General features: G+C 39.5%; 1 protein-coding gene across 10 annotated transcripts in view; it reads left to right on the top strand.

The window, feature by feature from the left end:
- Window positions 1–11,134, top strand: part of JADE2 (jade family PHD finger 2) — a 197,526-nt gene extending 186,392 nt beyond the window's left edge. For all 10 annotated transcript variants that reach the window (XM_031953037.1, XM_031953034.1, XM_031953040.1 and 7 more), the window contains one exon: window positions 5,644–11,134. In XM_031953037.1, coding sequence (XP_031808897.1) covers window positions 5,644–6,524 — 881 coding nt within the window. In that variant the 3' untranslated portion in view covers window positions 6,525–11,134. The remainder of the gene's footprint in view (window positions 1–5,643) is intronic.
- Window positions 11,135–17,878: the final 6,744 nt, after the last annotated feature.

Raw genomic sequence — 17,878 nt, 5'->3', positions numbered from 1 at the left:
AGAGACACCAGTACATTCCACGCAGGCCAGGCCCCAGTGCCAAAGGAGAGTCCCAGATCAGCCCCTTCTTCCTTGAACAGTAGGCCTTTCATCCTACTAGCAATCTCTTTTGACCAAGCCTATTTTTTCCCTGTCTCTGAATGCCAGCATACCATCTCCCATGTTTGTACCTTCAGGTCACAAACTCTATGTACCATGGAAGTGGTGAGAGGGCATCAGGAGCTGAAGGACTGGGTTAGGACAAGAATAGTTCCTTCCCCCCAGACTACAGTCAGAGGCCTAGCATCCTTACTTCCAGCTCTGTCTTGTTGGGACTTTGTGGTCAGCAGAGAGGCCCAGCTGAGTTAGGGAGGCGCAGTAAAGGTATCTCAATGACTTCTTTGGCAGATGCAGGGCCATAACTAGTAAGATTGAAAAGGGAAAGCAATCAGTCGGTGCCTCAGAAACATCCCCAGGATACCAGCAGTTGGGTGTCCTAGAGTAAACCCAAAAAATGTTAAAATCTTAGAATTACAACCTTATCAAAGCCAATAGGGACTATATAACATAGAATTGAGAACTAACAAGAGAGAACAGAGACTGCCAGGAGAGGGAGAGAATTTATAACTTAAAACAAAGCAATCCAAAACATATGGGGTCTTAAAGATCTTGTGGTCAACAAAAACAACCCACTTGTTTTTACAAATGTTTTTACAAACTGTGCCCCAGAGAAGAGATGATCTTTGCCCAAAGTCACCCAGTAAGCTGCTGGCTTAACTGGTACTCCCACCCAATTCTCTATGCCATTATCCATAGATGTCTTATTTAGATGTCCCTATATAGAATTTCACATTTGGCCAGGTATAGGAAGGGGCAATAGCTATCTGTGCTTACATCTCATGGTGAGGATCTTCCCCTCAGAGCTAAAGTAGTGTGATATAACTAATGACCCTGCTCTCTGACAGCATCACTCCTAGTCTGCACTAGGCCTGAAAGAGCCATCACTATCTGAAGAGAAAACAGAATCATTTTAAAACCTCCAAAACAATAGAAAATTTCTTTTCAAGTAGGCATAGTCTTTTATTGAAGGAAAAGTTAAGAGCTAAATTCCCTTTCCTTGATGCCCTCTTACCCCATAAACCCCAAGAGTATCTACATTACCAGTGACTAAAAGTGCACAATGAGAGTATCGTTCCTTTGGGTTCATTCACTCAAAGACATTTCATGGATCATATAAAAAGTTTTTAAATAAGAAAACATAAGTACTTCCAGCATGTATAGAACACTCTGCTAGCACTGAAAATAATAACAGGTCTCTTTTCTATGGTGCTTTTACAAAGTAACAATCCTTTGAGGAAGTAGATCGGGTATTACTTACTATATATTAATTTTCATATCTTGAATATTTTATAGATGAGAAAACCCAAACCCATGGTTCCAGAACTGTAAATGCCCATTTGTCTTCCATTTCCTTATTTGTAAATGAAAAGGGGAGAGGGGCCAAATTTATATTTCTCTTATGCTTCTGTTATAGTGGATTGGAATGAAAATACTTGGGTTTGAATTTTAGTACCCTGGGAAGCTGTTTTTGGCCCTCAAGTACTTAGCATTTCTAGCAGTGGCTTTGATAAAGATAACATAGTCAGATTTTTAATCTGTTGGATGGTAGAGTCAAAATTCAAAAAAATCTCCCTCAATAACTAGAAAGACCACATCCTATTAAGATGAAATTGGAAAAGCTTACGTATAATGTCTTCTACTTGGGGGTCAATAAATCAGACACCTTAGGCCACATTAAGAGAGGCATAATGTTCAGAAAATGCATGTTGATAAATCTCACCATACTCTTACTAGACCATTTCTTGAATATTTGTGTTCCATTGAAAGAACTCCATTTTAAGGATGTTAATAAACTGGCAGTCTTCTAAGAGAAAAGAACCTGGATAAGGAAGACCTCAAGTACATGCCAGAGAAGGATCAATTCAAAGAACTGAAAATGTTTAGCCCAGAGAAAAGAAGTGTTAAGAGAGACATGATTGTCTTCAAGTATCTGAAGGACTATGAAACAGGGATCAGATATTCTCTACTTCTCTTTTTTTTTTTTTTTTTAAATAGCTTTTTATTTACAAGCTATATGCATGGGTAATTTTTCAGCATTGACCCTTGCAAAACGTTCTCTTCCAACTTTTCCCCTCCTTTCCCCCACTCCCTCCCCTAGATGGCAGGTAGACCAATACATGTTAAATATGTTAAAGTATATGTTAAATGCAATATATGTATACATATTTATACAGTTATCTTGTTGCACAAGAAAAATTGGATTTAGAAATGAGGTAAAAATAACCTGAGAAGGAAAACAAAAATAAGTGGACTAAAACAGGAGTGGAAATGCTATGTTGTGGTCCACACTCATTTCCCATAGTTCTTTCATTGAGAGTAGATGGTTCTCTTCATTATTGGACTTTTGGAACTGATTTGGTTTATCTCATTGTTGAAGAGAGCCTGTCCATCAGAATTGATCATCATATAGTATTGTTGTTGCCATGTATAATGATCTCCTGGTCCTGCTCTTTTCACTCAGCACCAGTTCGTGTAAGTCTCTCCAGGCCTTTCTGAAATCATCCTGCTGGTCATTTCTTATAGAACAATAATATTCCATAACATTCATATGCCACAATTTATTCAGCCATTGTCCAATTGATGGGCATCCATTCGATTTCCAGTTTCTAGCCACTACAAACAGGGCTGCCACAAACATTTTTGCACATACAGGTCCTTTTCCCTTCTTTATGATCTTTTTGGGTCTACTTGTCTGTTAAGCATAAATCTATTCCTCTACTAATTCTCTCACTCCAAGTTCAGCTTTCTAAAAGCAGCCCCAAGACCCAAATCCAAGCTACCCTATCCTCATTGAGTTGCTATGAGGAATTTAGAGCACAAAACTAGCAGCAGTCAGTAGAAATAGCAAAGACTCTGATAGGAGCTTGGAGTAAAGTAAAGCTTCCTAAAAAACATTATGATTCAGAAATGGTATAAGTTGCTTCAGGAATTAGTGTGGACTCTCATTCACTCTAGATCTTTAAGCAAAGACCTTTAATTGGGAAAGTTATGAAGAGAGTCCTCAGTCTGGATAGATTCAAAATAGGTGTCCTCCAAAGTCCCTTATGAAACCTAGGATTCTATAACTTTGGGCAAGAGCATCAGTTTCTCTGTCTATAAAATGAGTGAGTTTGGCTACATCATTTCTATTAAGTGTTCTTAGTGAAGATGCCCTACAGTAGAGGAAGGGAACCACACAGGAAAGGCCTTACTGCTTTGTACTACAAGAGATGACCAATCAGTCAGTATTTATTAAGCATTTACTCTTTGCTTATGCTTTTGCTGAGGATATGAAAAGAAGAATGAAACAGCCCTGTCTTCAAGGAGGTTATATTCTTTGTGTGTGCAGGCAGACCCACAGACATTTATTTAGTACCTCCTGTGTGCCAGGCATTGTGCTAAATTTTCTAAACAAAAGCAAATGATAATAATTCCCAAAATGTTCAATTCCAGTAGATTCAATTAAGCCAGACTCCCCATCCCCCTAATTGTCTAGAAAAACAGTACTTGTCTGTGTTGTCATTCTGAGTATCACATTAGCAAACTGTGTATTTGTATGGATGCTAAAAAGAAATTGCATTTAGAGTGTTCCATTTTTTTTTCCTCCAGGAATTATTACACATAGTGAAACAAGAACAGCTCAGCAGTGACTATGGCAGCTAGTACCTGAACTGCATCTTTTAACACTATAAAGCATACCTTAGAATGCTTTATGTCTAACTCTTGATGTATCTGGCAAAGGGAATTGTTCTTTAGTGCTGATCTCTTAAGCAGATACTAATTATGAGAGAAAAGACTTCTAATCATTTCTTACAAATGAACTGTACCCCTCTGAGACTTTTAGTGTATGTAGTTGTTCAAGGAGTGTATACAAGAAATATGTAAGAATTGTATCAGGTAATGAGCACCAGAGTTCTGCTGTTTCATAAGAGAGCTTGAAATGCTTTTTTATGTAAGCCAGAACAGGCTTAGCCTAGCATGGTTTCTCCTTGACTGAAAGGAAACCTGTACTAGCAGCTTTAGTGTAGAAGGTAAAGTAAAGACTTTCCCGCAAAATGTGTGTGTGTGTGTGTGTGTGTGTGTGTGTGTGTAAAAACAATCCCAAACCCACAGGGAATTTATAATTAACTGGAGAAGCAATACAGAGATACAATAAAAGGTATTATGCGCATAATGTAAGAACCAAATAATGAGTCCCCTTTCTAAAATGTTTACAATGAACTTTGCTTACATGAGCCATGTGAGATATGTAGGCAATAGAATATAGATATAACTAGAGCAAGGCACTTGGGGGATTTGTCACAGTTTGCTCCTAGTCCTTGAACAGCCTGGAAACAACAGAGATTTGTACCTACTTGACAAGAACAATTAGTTAAAATAGAAAGCAACAATATGTCAGATTTAGGTTAATGCCTTTGCTAGCTAGTCTCACCTGAGAATATACTTTTTGTTGTTCTGAATACAAAGTATCTTCTTGTTATTGCAGGTAAGGAAATTGAGTCAGGAAGAGTTTAGTGACTTGCCCAAATTAAAATAGTTTAATGAATGTTGGAACCAAGGATTCAAATAAATAAATAAACTTGAATTATTCCAAATCTTTCTATACTTTAGAGAGTATATACTCTGTTGTTTTTTTGGTACAGATAACAATCACTACAGAAAGATGTGAGCATGGCTAGGGATAGGTAGTAAAAGAGATGGCCTGCAAAACTAAACCTTGAAAGAAGGATTTTCCTTTTTTTCTTTTTTTTTTTTTTAATCAAAGAAAATTCTCTTTTCTATCCCCCTGCCCCAGTTCAGAAGGAAAAATAGATCTCTCATAGATACAGATATAAATATACACACACATATGTGTGTATGTATAAATTTACACATACACGTATGTCTCATACTGCACTTGAAGTTTATATCTCTTTATCAGGACATAGGTAACATGTTTCCTCATGAGTCCTTGAAACTATGGCTGGTCATTGCATTAATTAGTTTCCCAACCAACATTGTTTGTCTTCACAATATTGTTGTTATTTTATAAATTGTTTTTTATGAATTTATTTTTTATAAATTGATTCTGCTCACTTTACTCCATATCAATTTATACCATCCTCTCCAAGTTTCTCTGAAACCTTCAGTATCATTTCTTACAACACAATAGTACTTAATCACATTAAGTCCATTCTAATCCATTACATGTTTATTAAGTGTCTACTATGTCCCAGACATTGTAGTGAACATTGGGGATACTATTAAGAAAAAGGTAGTCCTTTCAAAGAACTTACAATCTAAAGAGGGAGACGACCCAGAAAAGGAGGCAGGAAGACATCAGGGAGTACCTGGTCCAAGATCATCTTGTTCAGTGAAGTTGGAACTAGGCAGAGCAGCAGATTAAAGTGGAATAATTCCTATATCATAACTTGTTGAACCATTTCCCCAGTTAATAAGCAGGTTTTCTTAAAGGGAGTTTCAAGGGACCATCACATTGAATATGACAAGCTAGCTTTTGCTACCCAACATTTATCATCATTAAATTCTGACTTCCTTTTCTCTTTCTCTCCCCTCCCCTCTCAGGTTTGTCCACCTCTTTCCCCATTGATGGAACCTTCTTCAACAGCTGGTTGGCCCAGTCAGTACAGATCACTACAGAGAACATGGCCATGAGTGAGTGGTCTCTGAACAATGGGCACCATGAAGACAACACGTCTGGGCTCCTCTCTGAGGAGCTGCTCCAGGATGAAGAGACCCTGCTGAGTATCATGATGGACCATTCCCTGAAGTCTCCCTTTAAGCACAGTGACCCCACCAAGAAGGTCCCGAGCAAAGCAAGGCCAGCAAATAAGAAGAAAGTCCCTGGGGATGGCCTTAGCTCCCTGCTCTCAGACCACCCCGAGGACTCTAGTCAGCGGACTTCCCCACCAGAGCATACCGTGAAACCCTTGAACCATGACTCTGGGAACAGCAAAACCACTCATGGGGCCACCAGGATACCTATAGATCGCAAAGGAGCCAGTGGGGAAGTTCGGAAGACCCCCAAAAGGGGATCTTCTCACCACTCTCCCAGCCCCAAAGCTCATGACCCCAATGTCCTGGCAGGCTCAAAGAGCTCTCCACATGAGGACAGGGAGACTGTAGGCGCAACTCCACTTGAGACTAACAACCCGATTCAAGTGCCTGGCTCGTTGGGAAGTCCTAAAACAGTAGTGAGGTTCAGACTGCCAAAGGAGGGCAAAGAGACTAGGAAGCTGCCACATCCAAAGCCCGAGGCAATGAACAGACCTCCAAAGGGGGAAAGGCCAAAGGTCACCTTGCACTTTGACAATGAGACCGATGGTTACTTCTCCGATGCGGAAATGAGCGACTCTGACTCCGAGCCAGGGAGTGGCAGGGTTCAGCTAAGCCAGAAGGATTCGGGAAATGAGGAAGTAGTCAGAATGAGCGTTTTGGCATCCTAACTCAACCAGATAACCAACTGTGACAGTTCTTAAGAGGCCTAAACCCAGTTACAACTGCCATTTTCAATTTCTTCCTGGTATCATATAACAAAGGGGTTCCATTCTTGGCAGGGTGGGAGTTTTCATTTGTTTTATATATATATATATATATATATATATAGTTTAAAATTGAGTACCGTTGTCTTTCTCTCCTCTGTATGCTGGACATAGGACATAAAAGCTTCCACTCCCCTGACCTGGGTGACAAGAGTCATCCCTTTTAATAATTTAACCCAATGAAGCAAAATGCTAGTCACAGACATTCAGGGACTGGGAGTTCTAACCCCATCTGGGGTAGCCCAAGGCATCAATAACAAGAGGTCTGATATTGCCAGTACCCATTGTTTCTGCAGGGATGACAGTCTTATGGGCATTATTTCAAGGCAAAGACAAGTAAACTCATTTCCTGCTTTGCCCAGGGTTCAACATCCAGTCCAAAGGCTGGGTCAGGAGTCAGGTTCCAGGGGTATAGCTGAACCCCTCTCTACAGCAAGGCAACACCCTCCAACATCCAAGGAAGTAGAATAAGCGAAACCTAATACAGAACTAACTTTTTAAAGCACAAAGAGCTTATTTGAAGAAAGCACTTAAGGGTGGGGGGAAATATTCCTTTAACAGAAGCCTTGTCAATTTGTTCCTCTTACCTTTTCCAGTTCAGTCTGCTTCCATGCCAGGGCTGAGGGCCAACCCTTCAGCCAGCCACTCCTTTCTTCCCAGCACTGTGCCTGAATGGCCATAGGAATTAAGCAGAGGGGAAAAAACATCCCACAGGCCCTGTTGCCAGCCCTTAGCTTCAAGAGACTCAGGTGAATCCATTAGCCAAATGGGAGCAGGGAAGGGGCTGGGGGAAAAGGTCAAGGCATTCACTTTGCAAAACAGGTCAAGAATAAACATTTAAAACTTGAATGTGTTAACTGTAAAAGCAAAGTCTTCTTCCTGGAACAGGTGACAGCTAAAGCCTCCTTGTAGTCCCTGTCCTGCACATTGGAAAGCAAATCAGATCGTTGGTCTTGTAGCAGTTTCCAGTCTTACTCAGACTACAAGTTTCTTCCTTCAGTTTTTTTTGGGGGGGGGAACGCTCCTACCTACAAACCTGTGAATTCCTTGGGGAAATAGAATGGGGAGGGTTGATTCATTGAAGTCAGTATTCTAAAACCACAAGATTTTCTTGCAGAGAAATGCCCCTTCTAAGCCTTAAAAGTTTTTTAAAAACCCACAATGATACCTATGAGTCAGGCAGGTTTCTGTGTTTGCACTTAACCCACCCCATCATTTCAGTTCTGGCTTCCAAGGTCACAGTTGATTTGCGCTAATGTATTTGGTTGGAGTGACCCCAGGGTGATTGACAGCTCAGGGAACAAAAACAACAACAAAATTCAGTGAGACTTTTTTTTTTAATTTTTAAGAATTACACCTGGGACACTTCTTCAACTGGCAAAACCAGAACTTTTCAAAGAAGAACCTTGCAAATGTCAAATGAATCAGTTGAATAATTTTGTGGATGCCAAAGAATCTTTTGACAATAACACAGCAGCACAGCCTGGACCCAGAAATTGGTCACTTGGATTTTTATTTTTAAAAAATGGAGCTATTTGGCAACAAAGGAGTTAGAAATACATTCATAGCATGTAACCAAGACATCAAAATCCAAGCTTTCTGCAAAGGATGCTTTTTTTTTTTTCTCCCTTTCTTTCTTTGCCACTGGAATGGTACAGACCCCTGGTGTTTTGATTTCTGATGCTTGGCGTAGTCCATTCAGAACTTTCTCAGACTCACAGGTTGGGGAGAAACTGACAATGAAACCAGTGAAGAAAAGTCCTGGTTTCCAATCGTGTGGTTCACCCATAAACCAGGAGAGTGATGATTGATTGAAAACATGGTTAAATCCTGACTCTTCACAATAAATCTGCCACCAAGTGTGCATTGACTGCACATTTGTTGGCCTTTCAGTAACTTTCATATGGGTCTTTAAAGCCAAAAAAAAAAGTCAACATTGACAAATTTTGGTGTGCAAATTGATCTCCAACTTTTGTGGAATCTAGGAGAGAGAATTAATGGATTCAGAAGGTTCAGTGTGTTCTGATAATGTTAAACACAATAATAGGATTTAGTTTTATCTTCAACAGGCTTGGTAGGCATTAGTACCGTATTCTAGTATAATGAGTCAAAACAATAATCAATCTGCTGCCTTTTAATGGACCTTGCTTCCGTGTACTTCAGTTCAGCTATGGTTAGCAAACCGTCTCACACAAATCCCTGTACACAGCTTCATTGACCTGCAACCTCATCTCTTGCCTGATCCATATCCGACACTCAAAAGGGACAGACTTAAAGAACAACCAAAATTAGCAGCTAGGCAGCTTGGGGTTTTGTGGGAGAGGGAATGAAGGTGGGTTACAAAAGAGGAATGGATTTCCAAGGAACTTAGGGATGTCCTAGATCTTTTGTAATGTTATTATATATGTTTTTTGGGGAGCTAGAGGATGTTCTCTACTTGGAAGCCAGAGGGAGTGGGATGTTATATGTGAGAACCAGTTCTGCTTGGAGTATCTGGAAGCCTCAGATATTAGAAACTTCATGGATAAAGGAGTGTAGAGAGGTGGGAAAAGAATCTAGGTCAAACTATGGTACTGGGACTGGTACCATCTCTTAGACTGATGGCAACTTTTCCTTAAGGCACTAGAGCCAGAGAAGGGTTTGCTCCCATTTCGAATGGCCTGCACCATTGGTAACCACCTTGCCCAACTCAACTCATGTAGGAGGAAAGGGAGGCTCAATCAGGATGTGGCCTTGTTCTTAGAATTCAGTCTGAGCTACTTTGTTTTACTTAACTTAATAAAGTTATCAAATGAGAGAAAACATTTTGGAAGCAGAATAACGTGTAAGTGAGAAGGGGTATAACTCCTGAAATCACCCTCTGCCTCTGTTTCCAGCTCCAGACTGGTTTCTTGACCCTGAACATAGGGATGTACTTTCTCCCTCTCAAATGTTATGTACTCTTCATCTTCCCTTCATTGTAGTAGGGGGCGTCTCACTATAGCAAAGTTGAAAATAGGAGTAGCATTAGGGCACTAGGGGGAAAGGAGCAGATGGGTTTTTACCTGAATTTCAAACAAAAGGCCCCCCAATATCCAATTACAAAGTTGAAGTAACTATCGCCATTAATCCCTTCCAGAAACTCTTGTGTGTTTATTATATGTCCTTCCCTTCAGTAATTCACATTGGCCAAGATGGAATGCTAGCATTTCTATTGTCATGTAGTCCATCGTCCCCCCCATTTTGCTTCCCCATTCCCCAGGAAAACTGCGCCATTATAACACTCCCAGGACTTTAGACTGGTGCCTCCCCCCACGCTCTCCTCTATATTCTTCCCAGGTGAGGAAAACTTGAAAATATTTTTTGTACTATAAATGTATTTTGAAATGAATTGAAAAATACAGAGGTTTGAATGGTTTATTTTATTAAACGAGCTTTGACTTTCAGATACTATATGAATTGCAAGAGTTAATGTTTGCACTATAAAGGACTTTGTATCCTTTAAAAAGCCACACCAGGATTCAAGGGTGGAGGAAGAGCTGAAGAGAGGTGGTGGAGATGGGTTTATATGTGTATGAATACCAGGTGAATCAGTGGCACCAGTGGAAGACTCACTTCACTTTGTGTGAAAATCAGTTTCCTAGGCCCCCTACCCACCCCACTCCAACCATTAAAGGTTTCCTTAGAACCTTTTGTGTGGCGTAGACTGGAGTTCCCATGGAATAGATGGCTTGGTATCTGTCTGTCTAGGAGAACAGTTTGCACCTGTAAGAAGAAATTCTGGCAGTGATTTGAATTCCCCATCCCTTCTAGCACAAGGAAGAATGAGCCATTTGGTCCTGATTGAGCTGCTACCAAGAATTGGGTTTGGAGAATATGTGAGTCAGAGCTCTGGGGGAGTACCCTCAGGACCACTTAGCAAATTGGTTTTGGCCAATGCCAGAAAGCCTCAGGAGATTTAGCATTCTGTCGCCAGGACAATGTCATCTTTGGTTGTTCTTTAAGGAAATCCCCACCAACTTTATTCCATTTAACATAAAGAAAATCTGCTCCACATCAGTGATGGGAAATGATATGAATGTCACAGGAGGAGAGCCTTCTGTTTTCTTTGTTTCAAAGAAAGTGATGTGCCATTTGTTAATATAAAAGAGAAATATTGAAAATATATTGAAAAGAGCAATTTTAAATTATTTTTGGCTTATGTTGCAATATTTATTTTCTTGTATTAGAAAGATTCCTTTGTAGAGAAAAAATGTATTTTTCATTAATGCAAAGACCTATTTCTCCTTTTTGTACATTTTCCATGTTAGGCAATCCTTAAAGCAATAGAATGTACCCAACTCGTTCTGTGTGGCCATGTAATGCATGCTGTTTGTGTTGCCTTGTGATAACGCTGTCTGCCAGCATTGCCATCATGTTCAAATTCCGTGTATGCTTTAAATACACATGGGGACCATGGCCTATAGCTTATGGAAAACCTTCGCATTCCTCAGTGTGTTGGCAAATGCAGTCAATAAAGCAGTGTTTTCTGTGTACATCAGCATTTGGGTAGTATGTATCTGGTCAGTAGGCTTCAAAGGGAGCAGATGTATCTCCATTCTAGAGAAGAGATTCACTCACTGGCAGGACCTGCCCTGAAAATGTCACAATCTCCCTATGCCTCAGTTTCCTCCCCAATTTAAAAAAAAAAGTGAGGGTTGGATTTAGTGGCTTCTCAAGTCTCTCCCATTTTACTGTTGCATAATCATACTGAGAATTGTAACTCGCTTGGGATCACAGAGATCATAGTGAAGGACAACCAAGTTCTGTTTAATCTGAGACTATTTCTACTGTGCCATACTATCTGTCTTAGCTCCTCATCTATTACATACAAGTTTCAGTAAAGGTAGGGTAACCATCTGGTGCAATTGTTACTGTGGTCTTTTTTACTTAGATTTATAAGATCCAAAATAAATTAACTCCTAGCAAGGTCTTATTGAAAAAGCAGGATCTGATTGAACCAAAGTCTGTCTGAGGCTCTGTAAGACTGGGTTGAATTTCTAGGTGGAAAATGACTAGCATTACCCATGAATACATGAGGTAAACTCCTGTAAGCCTTTAGTACAAATCTAAAGGTCCTGCTTCACAGACATACCTACTTACGGTGGTCTTTGTGGCACCAGGGGAAGTCCTGCTGGTGAGTACCAGGTGAGATGAGACAAGGTAACCTTTGTCCTCAAAGCTAATCGGCAATAAAATCACATTGATCTCATCTGCAGATGAACACTGAAGAGTATATTTCACACTTCTATGATTAAATTGATTCAGTATAGTTTTTCAAACTCCGACCTCATAGATGGCAGTTAAGGCAAGTGAAAGGGAAGGGTTGGGATCCACTTTCCCATATTTCATATATTTAAAATCATGGAGTGTTATAATTGAAAAGGACATGAAAGATCATCTAGCCCACTACCCTTCATTTCCAAGAATAAGGAAATAGGCCAGTGAGTGACAGAACTAAATTAACCTGGCATTTCAAATTCTTGAAAAAGCTCAAACGGTGACCTTGGGTCTGGTTATAAGGCAGGAAATGGCTGAGGTTGCCTCAGGGCTGGGGTACCCTCCATGGCTTCCTTTGCTTTCTGTGAATAATTAAAAGCAGTGAGTCTTACTTTGTGCCTACCACTGTGTTTGGCTACACTTTAATAGAAGGAAGCCACAGTTCCTGTCCTCCAACAAACACTACTACCAACACAAAATTCATTCACTAAAAAATAGTAATTAAACTAATTAATTGAAAATTCATTCAGGGGTGACTAGGTGGCGCAGTGGATAGAGCACCTGCCCTGATGTCAGAAGAACCCGAGTTCAAATGTGGCCTCAGACACTTAACAACTTCCTAGCTGTGTGACCCTGGGCAAGTCACTTAACCGCAATTGCCTCAGCAAAAAAAGAAAAGAAAGAAAGAAAATTCATTCATATGCCATAAAAGAAGCAATCCATACTATATAGGGAAGTGTTAACTAGTCTTATCTAGACCATATCATAGATTTAGAGCTGGAAGAGACTTTTGAAACCACTGAATTCAATCACTCATTTTACAAATGAAGAAACTGAGGCACAGAGAAAAGTGATTTGGGAATGGGAAAATGTCTAAGGTGGGATTGGAAATCAAGTCTTCTTAACTCCAAACCTATTTATTATGCCACTTTGCTGCCTCTGTGTCCATAGTATAGATAGACTCTGAATTGAAAGAAAAACCCCATCATAAGTGCCTTGGGAAAGGGTCCCACTCCTCCCCTTAATTTAAATCCCTCCATTTATTTAGGTTTTTCCACTTCATTTGATACAAACCTTAGAGAAGGGACCCCTCAACTCTACTTCCCATGGGAAAATCTGGTTTCTGGGAACAAAAACTATCTTGGATTCCATTCTACCTGTTAAATCATTTATGTTATTGAGGCATAAAGGGAAACTTGACCTCTCATTTGCATTGAAATCAATTGGTGACTTAGCCACCTGGCAATTTGATCAGAGACTGAAAAGGGAGCCCAGGGTCACTTAAAAAGTTTGATTTACTGAGCCCTCTATTGATACTACTGTCCAGTCATTCAAGGAAGAAGATGCAACTATTATCCTATGGTCATAGGTCTTTTTACATGGCTGGGATTCTCCCCTCCCCTTACCCATGAAGAAAAAAAGAAGAGATGAAATAGTAAAGGAAAAAGGAGTGAATTTATGGAATTATGAAGGACAGCAGGCATGCCCAATTTTTTATTTTCCAGGAAAGACCACAATGGCAATGGGAGGTGAGATTGCAATCACACTTTAATATGACACAGAGACTATGGGAGCCACAAAGACAGGCAGTAAAAGGAGATGGGTGATACAGAAGCAGATCGCATGGGCACAGGGCTGCAGTGATGGAGAAAGATAGCCAGCAGTGAGGAAGAGGATGGAAGTGGGAAAGTCACAGTATAACTTATGTGACCATAGATCAAGTTGGGAACACTCAAAAGCATAGACCCAATTGAGATTGGAAGAATGCCGGCAAGAGGGATTTCAGGAGTTTTGGGGTCTCAATTTTATAGGTTTTTTGATGAGGGAATAGTTTAATTTATCAGTGCCACCTTGGGGTTAGTTCATGAATATATCCAAATCATCTCAAAGTTGTCAGTAAAACTTTTAACATGTCAGCATCTCAAAATTATCAGCACCGTTTGGTGTTCTGCTGGTCTTGTTTGTCCTTCATTTTCAGAGAGGATTCATCAGTGACATCACATTCATGACTTCCCAAGGAACTAGATTTAAATGAGGCAGAATTGCACCCAGTTATCAGCCTCTCTCTTCCTGAATCTCTGAAGTCCAGTGTTAAGATAAAAGTCAAGATGGCCCAGGATGCAGTGGACAACTCTGGTATCTTCAATGTCTGACCAAGCTCTAAGCACGCCATAATTCCTGCTTCAGCCACCTTCATAGCCATTGGAACAAATTGTTCTCATCTACCCGTTCCATCAGGGAAAGTCTTCACGTGCTTGGGATAGACATCCTACTAACTCACTAACAGTTTTGGAAGCCTGTTGGTTTAACCTATCCACCAAGATCTGTTTAGGGTATGGCCACTATGCTTCTTGGAGCCACAGGTAAGAGTTGGGTGAATCAGTTTAACACCAAAGATGGATGAGCAGCTCTAAAAGGGCTTAGCTAGTCCCTCACTCCAGTGATGCTAGACCTCCTGAACACTCTATATACCTTTTTGGTCTTACTATGGATGTCTGAAACTTACCTGAGATCACAGGGCCAAAAGGCCTGACAGTAAGACCTAGATGGCTTCCCCTGATTTAGCACATATTCTACAGATGTGAATTTTGGTTAATATATGATACAATTTACAAATTATGCCTTGATCTTTGGAAGGAATATGACTTCTAGGTTTCCTTTGAAACCTGACCTCCTGCTATTGCTACTTTATAATGCTGACTAGAAGCAGTATGGGAGGGCAGGGAAGAGTGTCAGGGAGATGAGAAAGATATAATTTTAACATAAAGAGCAAATGGGTTGAAATCAAATAAGCCAAAAAAAAGTTCATTAAGCATGTATGAATATGTCTAGTATATACACAAGATACTATTGGCACAAAGATGAATAAGACTTAGTCCCTATCCTCACACAGCTCAGGAAATGTATATATATATATATATATATATATATATATATATATGCGTATGAATGTGTCTGTATACACATATATGTAGGTGTGTGTATGTATGTGTATAAACTTTACTATTTAAGCACCTACTAGGTAAGAAACCCTGACCATAGTGCTGCTGTTGAAAAGATACAAAGTTTCAATATGTTAAAGTTACTGGCTCTTCTAGAGTTTATAATCTAAGTGGGAGCTAAGATATATATACTTTTTATTTTTATTTTCAAAATACATGCAGATAGTTTTCAACATTCATCCTTGCAAAATCTTGTGTTCCAAATTTTTCTCCCTTCCTTCTTTCTACTTATAAGATATATTCACAAGTGAGTATAATACTCAGTGATACATATTAAGTTCTTGAAAAAGGACTGATAAAACATCCCTTTCTAAGGATCTCTACATGGCTAGATAGAGCACTGGCCTGGAGTTAGAGAGGAACTGAGTTCAAATCCATCATCAATCACTTAACACTTCCTAGCTGTGTGATCTTGGACACATAACTTAATTCCTTGCAAAAACAAAAAATAAACAACAACAACAACAAAAAAAAAAAAAACATGTCTCCCTTTCAGTAGAGAGGTGGTAGACTATAAATATATAATGTAGTCAGACATGGTTAATGTTATCAGTTTATTTTGCTTAAACATACCTTTTTATTATAACAGTTTCTTCAAGTGGAAGGTGCTATTAGGAATTGTAATGATATAAGCATTTTAAAATTAAGTGCGTGGGAGAGGTGCAAAATAGGGTTATGTAAGGTCTGAGAAAAGAAAAGTTATGTTTCACTTTGGAGATCAAGGAGATCACCCTGCAACTGTTTCTTTAAGACAGGTTCTTTTCAACAAGGTGGAGGAATGGGAAGATATTCTAGGCAAAAAGAGAATTATGTCTAGAAGTAGATCAGAGTTAGAAACCAAAGAAAAAGCATTGTAATACCCTCTTTTCCTGCAAGATTCCCAGAACATCACCCCCACCCCAAACAAGTTCAATATATTTCATAGATCCAAATCTATTCAAACAATAGCTCAAGTTCCCAGCAATGTATTTTTCCTCTGTTGAGACATAGTAGAGGCAACTAATTGGTATAGTGGATAGAGCACCAGGCCTGAAATCTGGAGGACCCGAATTCAAATTTGACCTCAGTTATTTAACACTTACTGGCTGTGTGACCCTGGGCAAGTCATTAAAGCCCAATTGCCTCAGCAGAGAGAGAAAGAGAGAGAGAGAGAGAGAGAGAGAGAGAGAGAGAGAGAGAGAGAGAGAGAGAGAGAGAGAGAGAGAAACATAATTAATTCAAAAACAAAAGCATTTAAAGAAATTACCAAAGGAAGATTTTCAATGCAAGTCTTGCCCTAACTCTGTGCTGCACTTTCACATAAACATACCACCAGTGAATCCCAAGAGAATAATTAATTATACATGAGGGTTCCACATATCCCTTCACATTCTTGTGAAAGGGTTACTCACACCTCCAATGTTGTAGGATTCCTAATGTCTTCTGATTAGATGATAAAATCATTTTATCATCTACTGTCCTGAGGAATCATCTTCTGTGATCACTGGACCTTTTACTAGGCTGGGCTTATTTTTCCATAAGACTCACTGGACCTACTACTGGGTACAATAACCCTGCTGGGACTTTTCCCATGTTTCAGGACTTATTTTGGTCTCAGTATACTAGGACACAATGTCAGAAATTTCTTCCTGAGAACAGACTGGTAGATCATTTTGTCATTTATAATATATAGTATATTAATATATACTATATATAATAAATGTATAATATTAAACTATATGTACTCAGCTAATTAAAAGCCCATCAATGTCCCCAGGCTAAATGTAAAAGTCTTTCTTTTTAAATGCCAACAATTAGTTATTGTTATTCAGTCATATCAGTCATGTCTGACTCTTTGTGATCCCATCTGTGGTTTTCTTGGCAAAGATACTAGAGACCAGTATTTTTTACACCAAGTTTCCTAAATACATTGGCCATGATGTTGCCATAGAAAAAGCAAAAGGCAAGGTGCTTAATACACAGCTTGAAGAATCAAGGTTAGATATCAGATAGAACTTGTTGGTAGTCCTGTTTCCAAAGAGAACCAATGAGATCATATCCTGACTTAACCATGAATTAGATTTCAGTGAGACAGAGTTGTACAAAATCATCAGCCTCACTCTTCCTAAGTCATTGAAGTTCCATGGCAGGACAGAAATCAAGATGATTGGCAATGGCTTAGGATGCCATGAATGACCTTGATGTCTTCAATGTCTGACCTAGTTCTAAACACTCCACGATTCCTGTTTCAACTACCTTCATAGTGATCTGCTTTGAATGCTCTCAATTCCTGGTGGTCAAGAGGTTAGTGGCAATAAGAGTTGTTAATATCCCCTTTAAATCAGCTGCAGGTTTAGGAATGAAAGAATTCACTCATTCCCGAATTGTTACTTGCAAAATGAAAGTTTATTGTTGGAAATCAGTTTGCTAAGGGACTGACTTCTATAGTGACAGAGTTCTATTAAGGAAATCAAGTTTTGGCACTAAGAATGCTTTCTCAGTGGGCAGAAGAGTGCTGGCAGCTGAGCAAGCTACCTAGGGCTATCTGCCAAGACCTTAGTAGACGGATGCTGTTATATTGGGTACCTTAATGTGGGCTGATCAGACCAAGATTCCTCAACTGAATGAGAATTTAGAATTTCTATAGGAGTTGATTTGCCCTTGAATAGTATTGTTTCTCTTATCCTGAAAGGTTTGGGCTCAGTCTCAATTCTTTGGAGCCTGGGAGATTCTGATCAAAGGGGAAACAATCTCAGAGTGATAATCTTAAAGGGAACAGTTCCCCTCCCCCTTCAATAGCTATTGGAACATATTGTTCTCATCTACCCATTCCATAGGTGGAAATTTTCACATCTCCTAACATGTTGGTTACTGTCAACTTAGTTGAAACACTCACTGTTGAGTAGGGGGTGTAAACAGAAATGACTCTGGTGTAAAAAATAAAGAACATAAAATGATAAAACAAAAGAAGCATAGCTTCCTATGCTACAAAAAAAGGTGTTGTGTTTTTTTCTTTAAAATATAAGAGTTCTCTCTGGG

This window comes from Sarcophilus harrisii, chromosome 2 (assembly GCF_902635505.1).
Source record: "Sarcophilus harrisii chromosome 2, mSarHar1.11, whole genome shotgun sequence".
Taxonomy (NCBI): Eukaryota; Metazoa; Chordata; class Mammalia; order Dasyuromorphia; family Dasyuridae; genus Sarcophilus; species Sarcophilus harrisii.
Note: the sequence above shows the minus strand (reverse complement) of the source record. Positions and strands in the feature narration are given on the sequence as shown.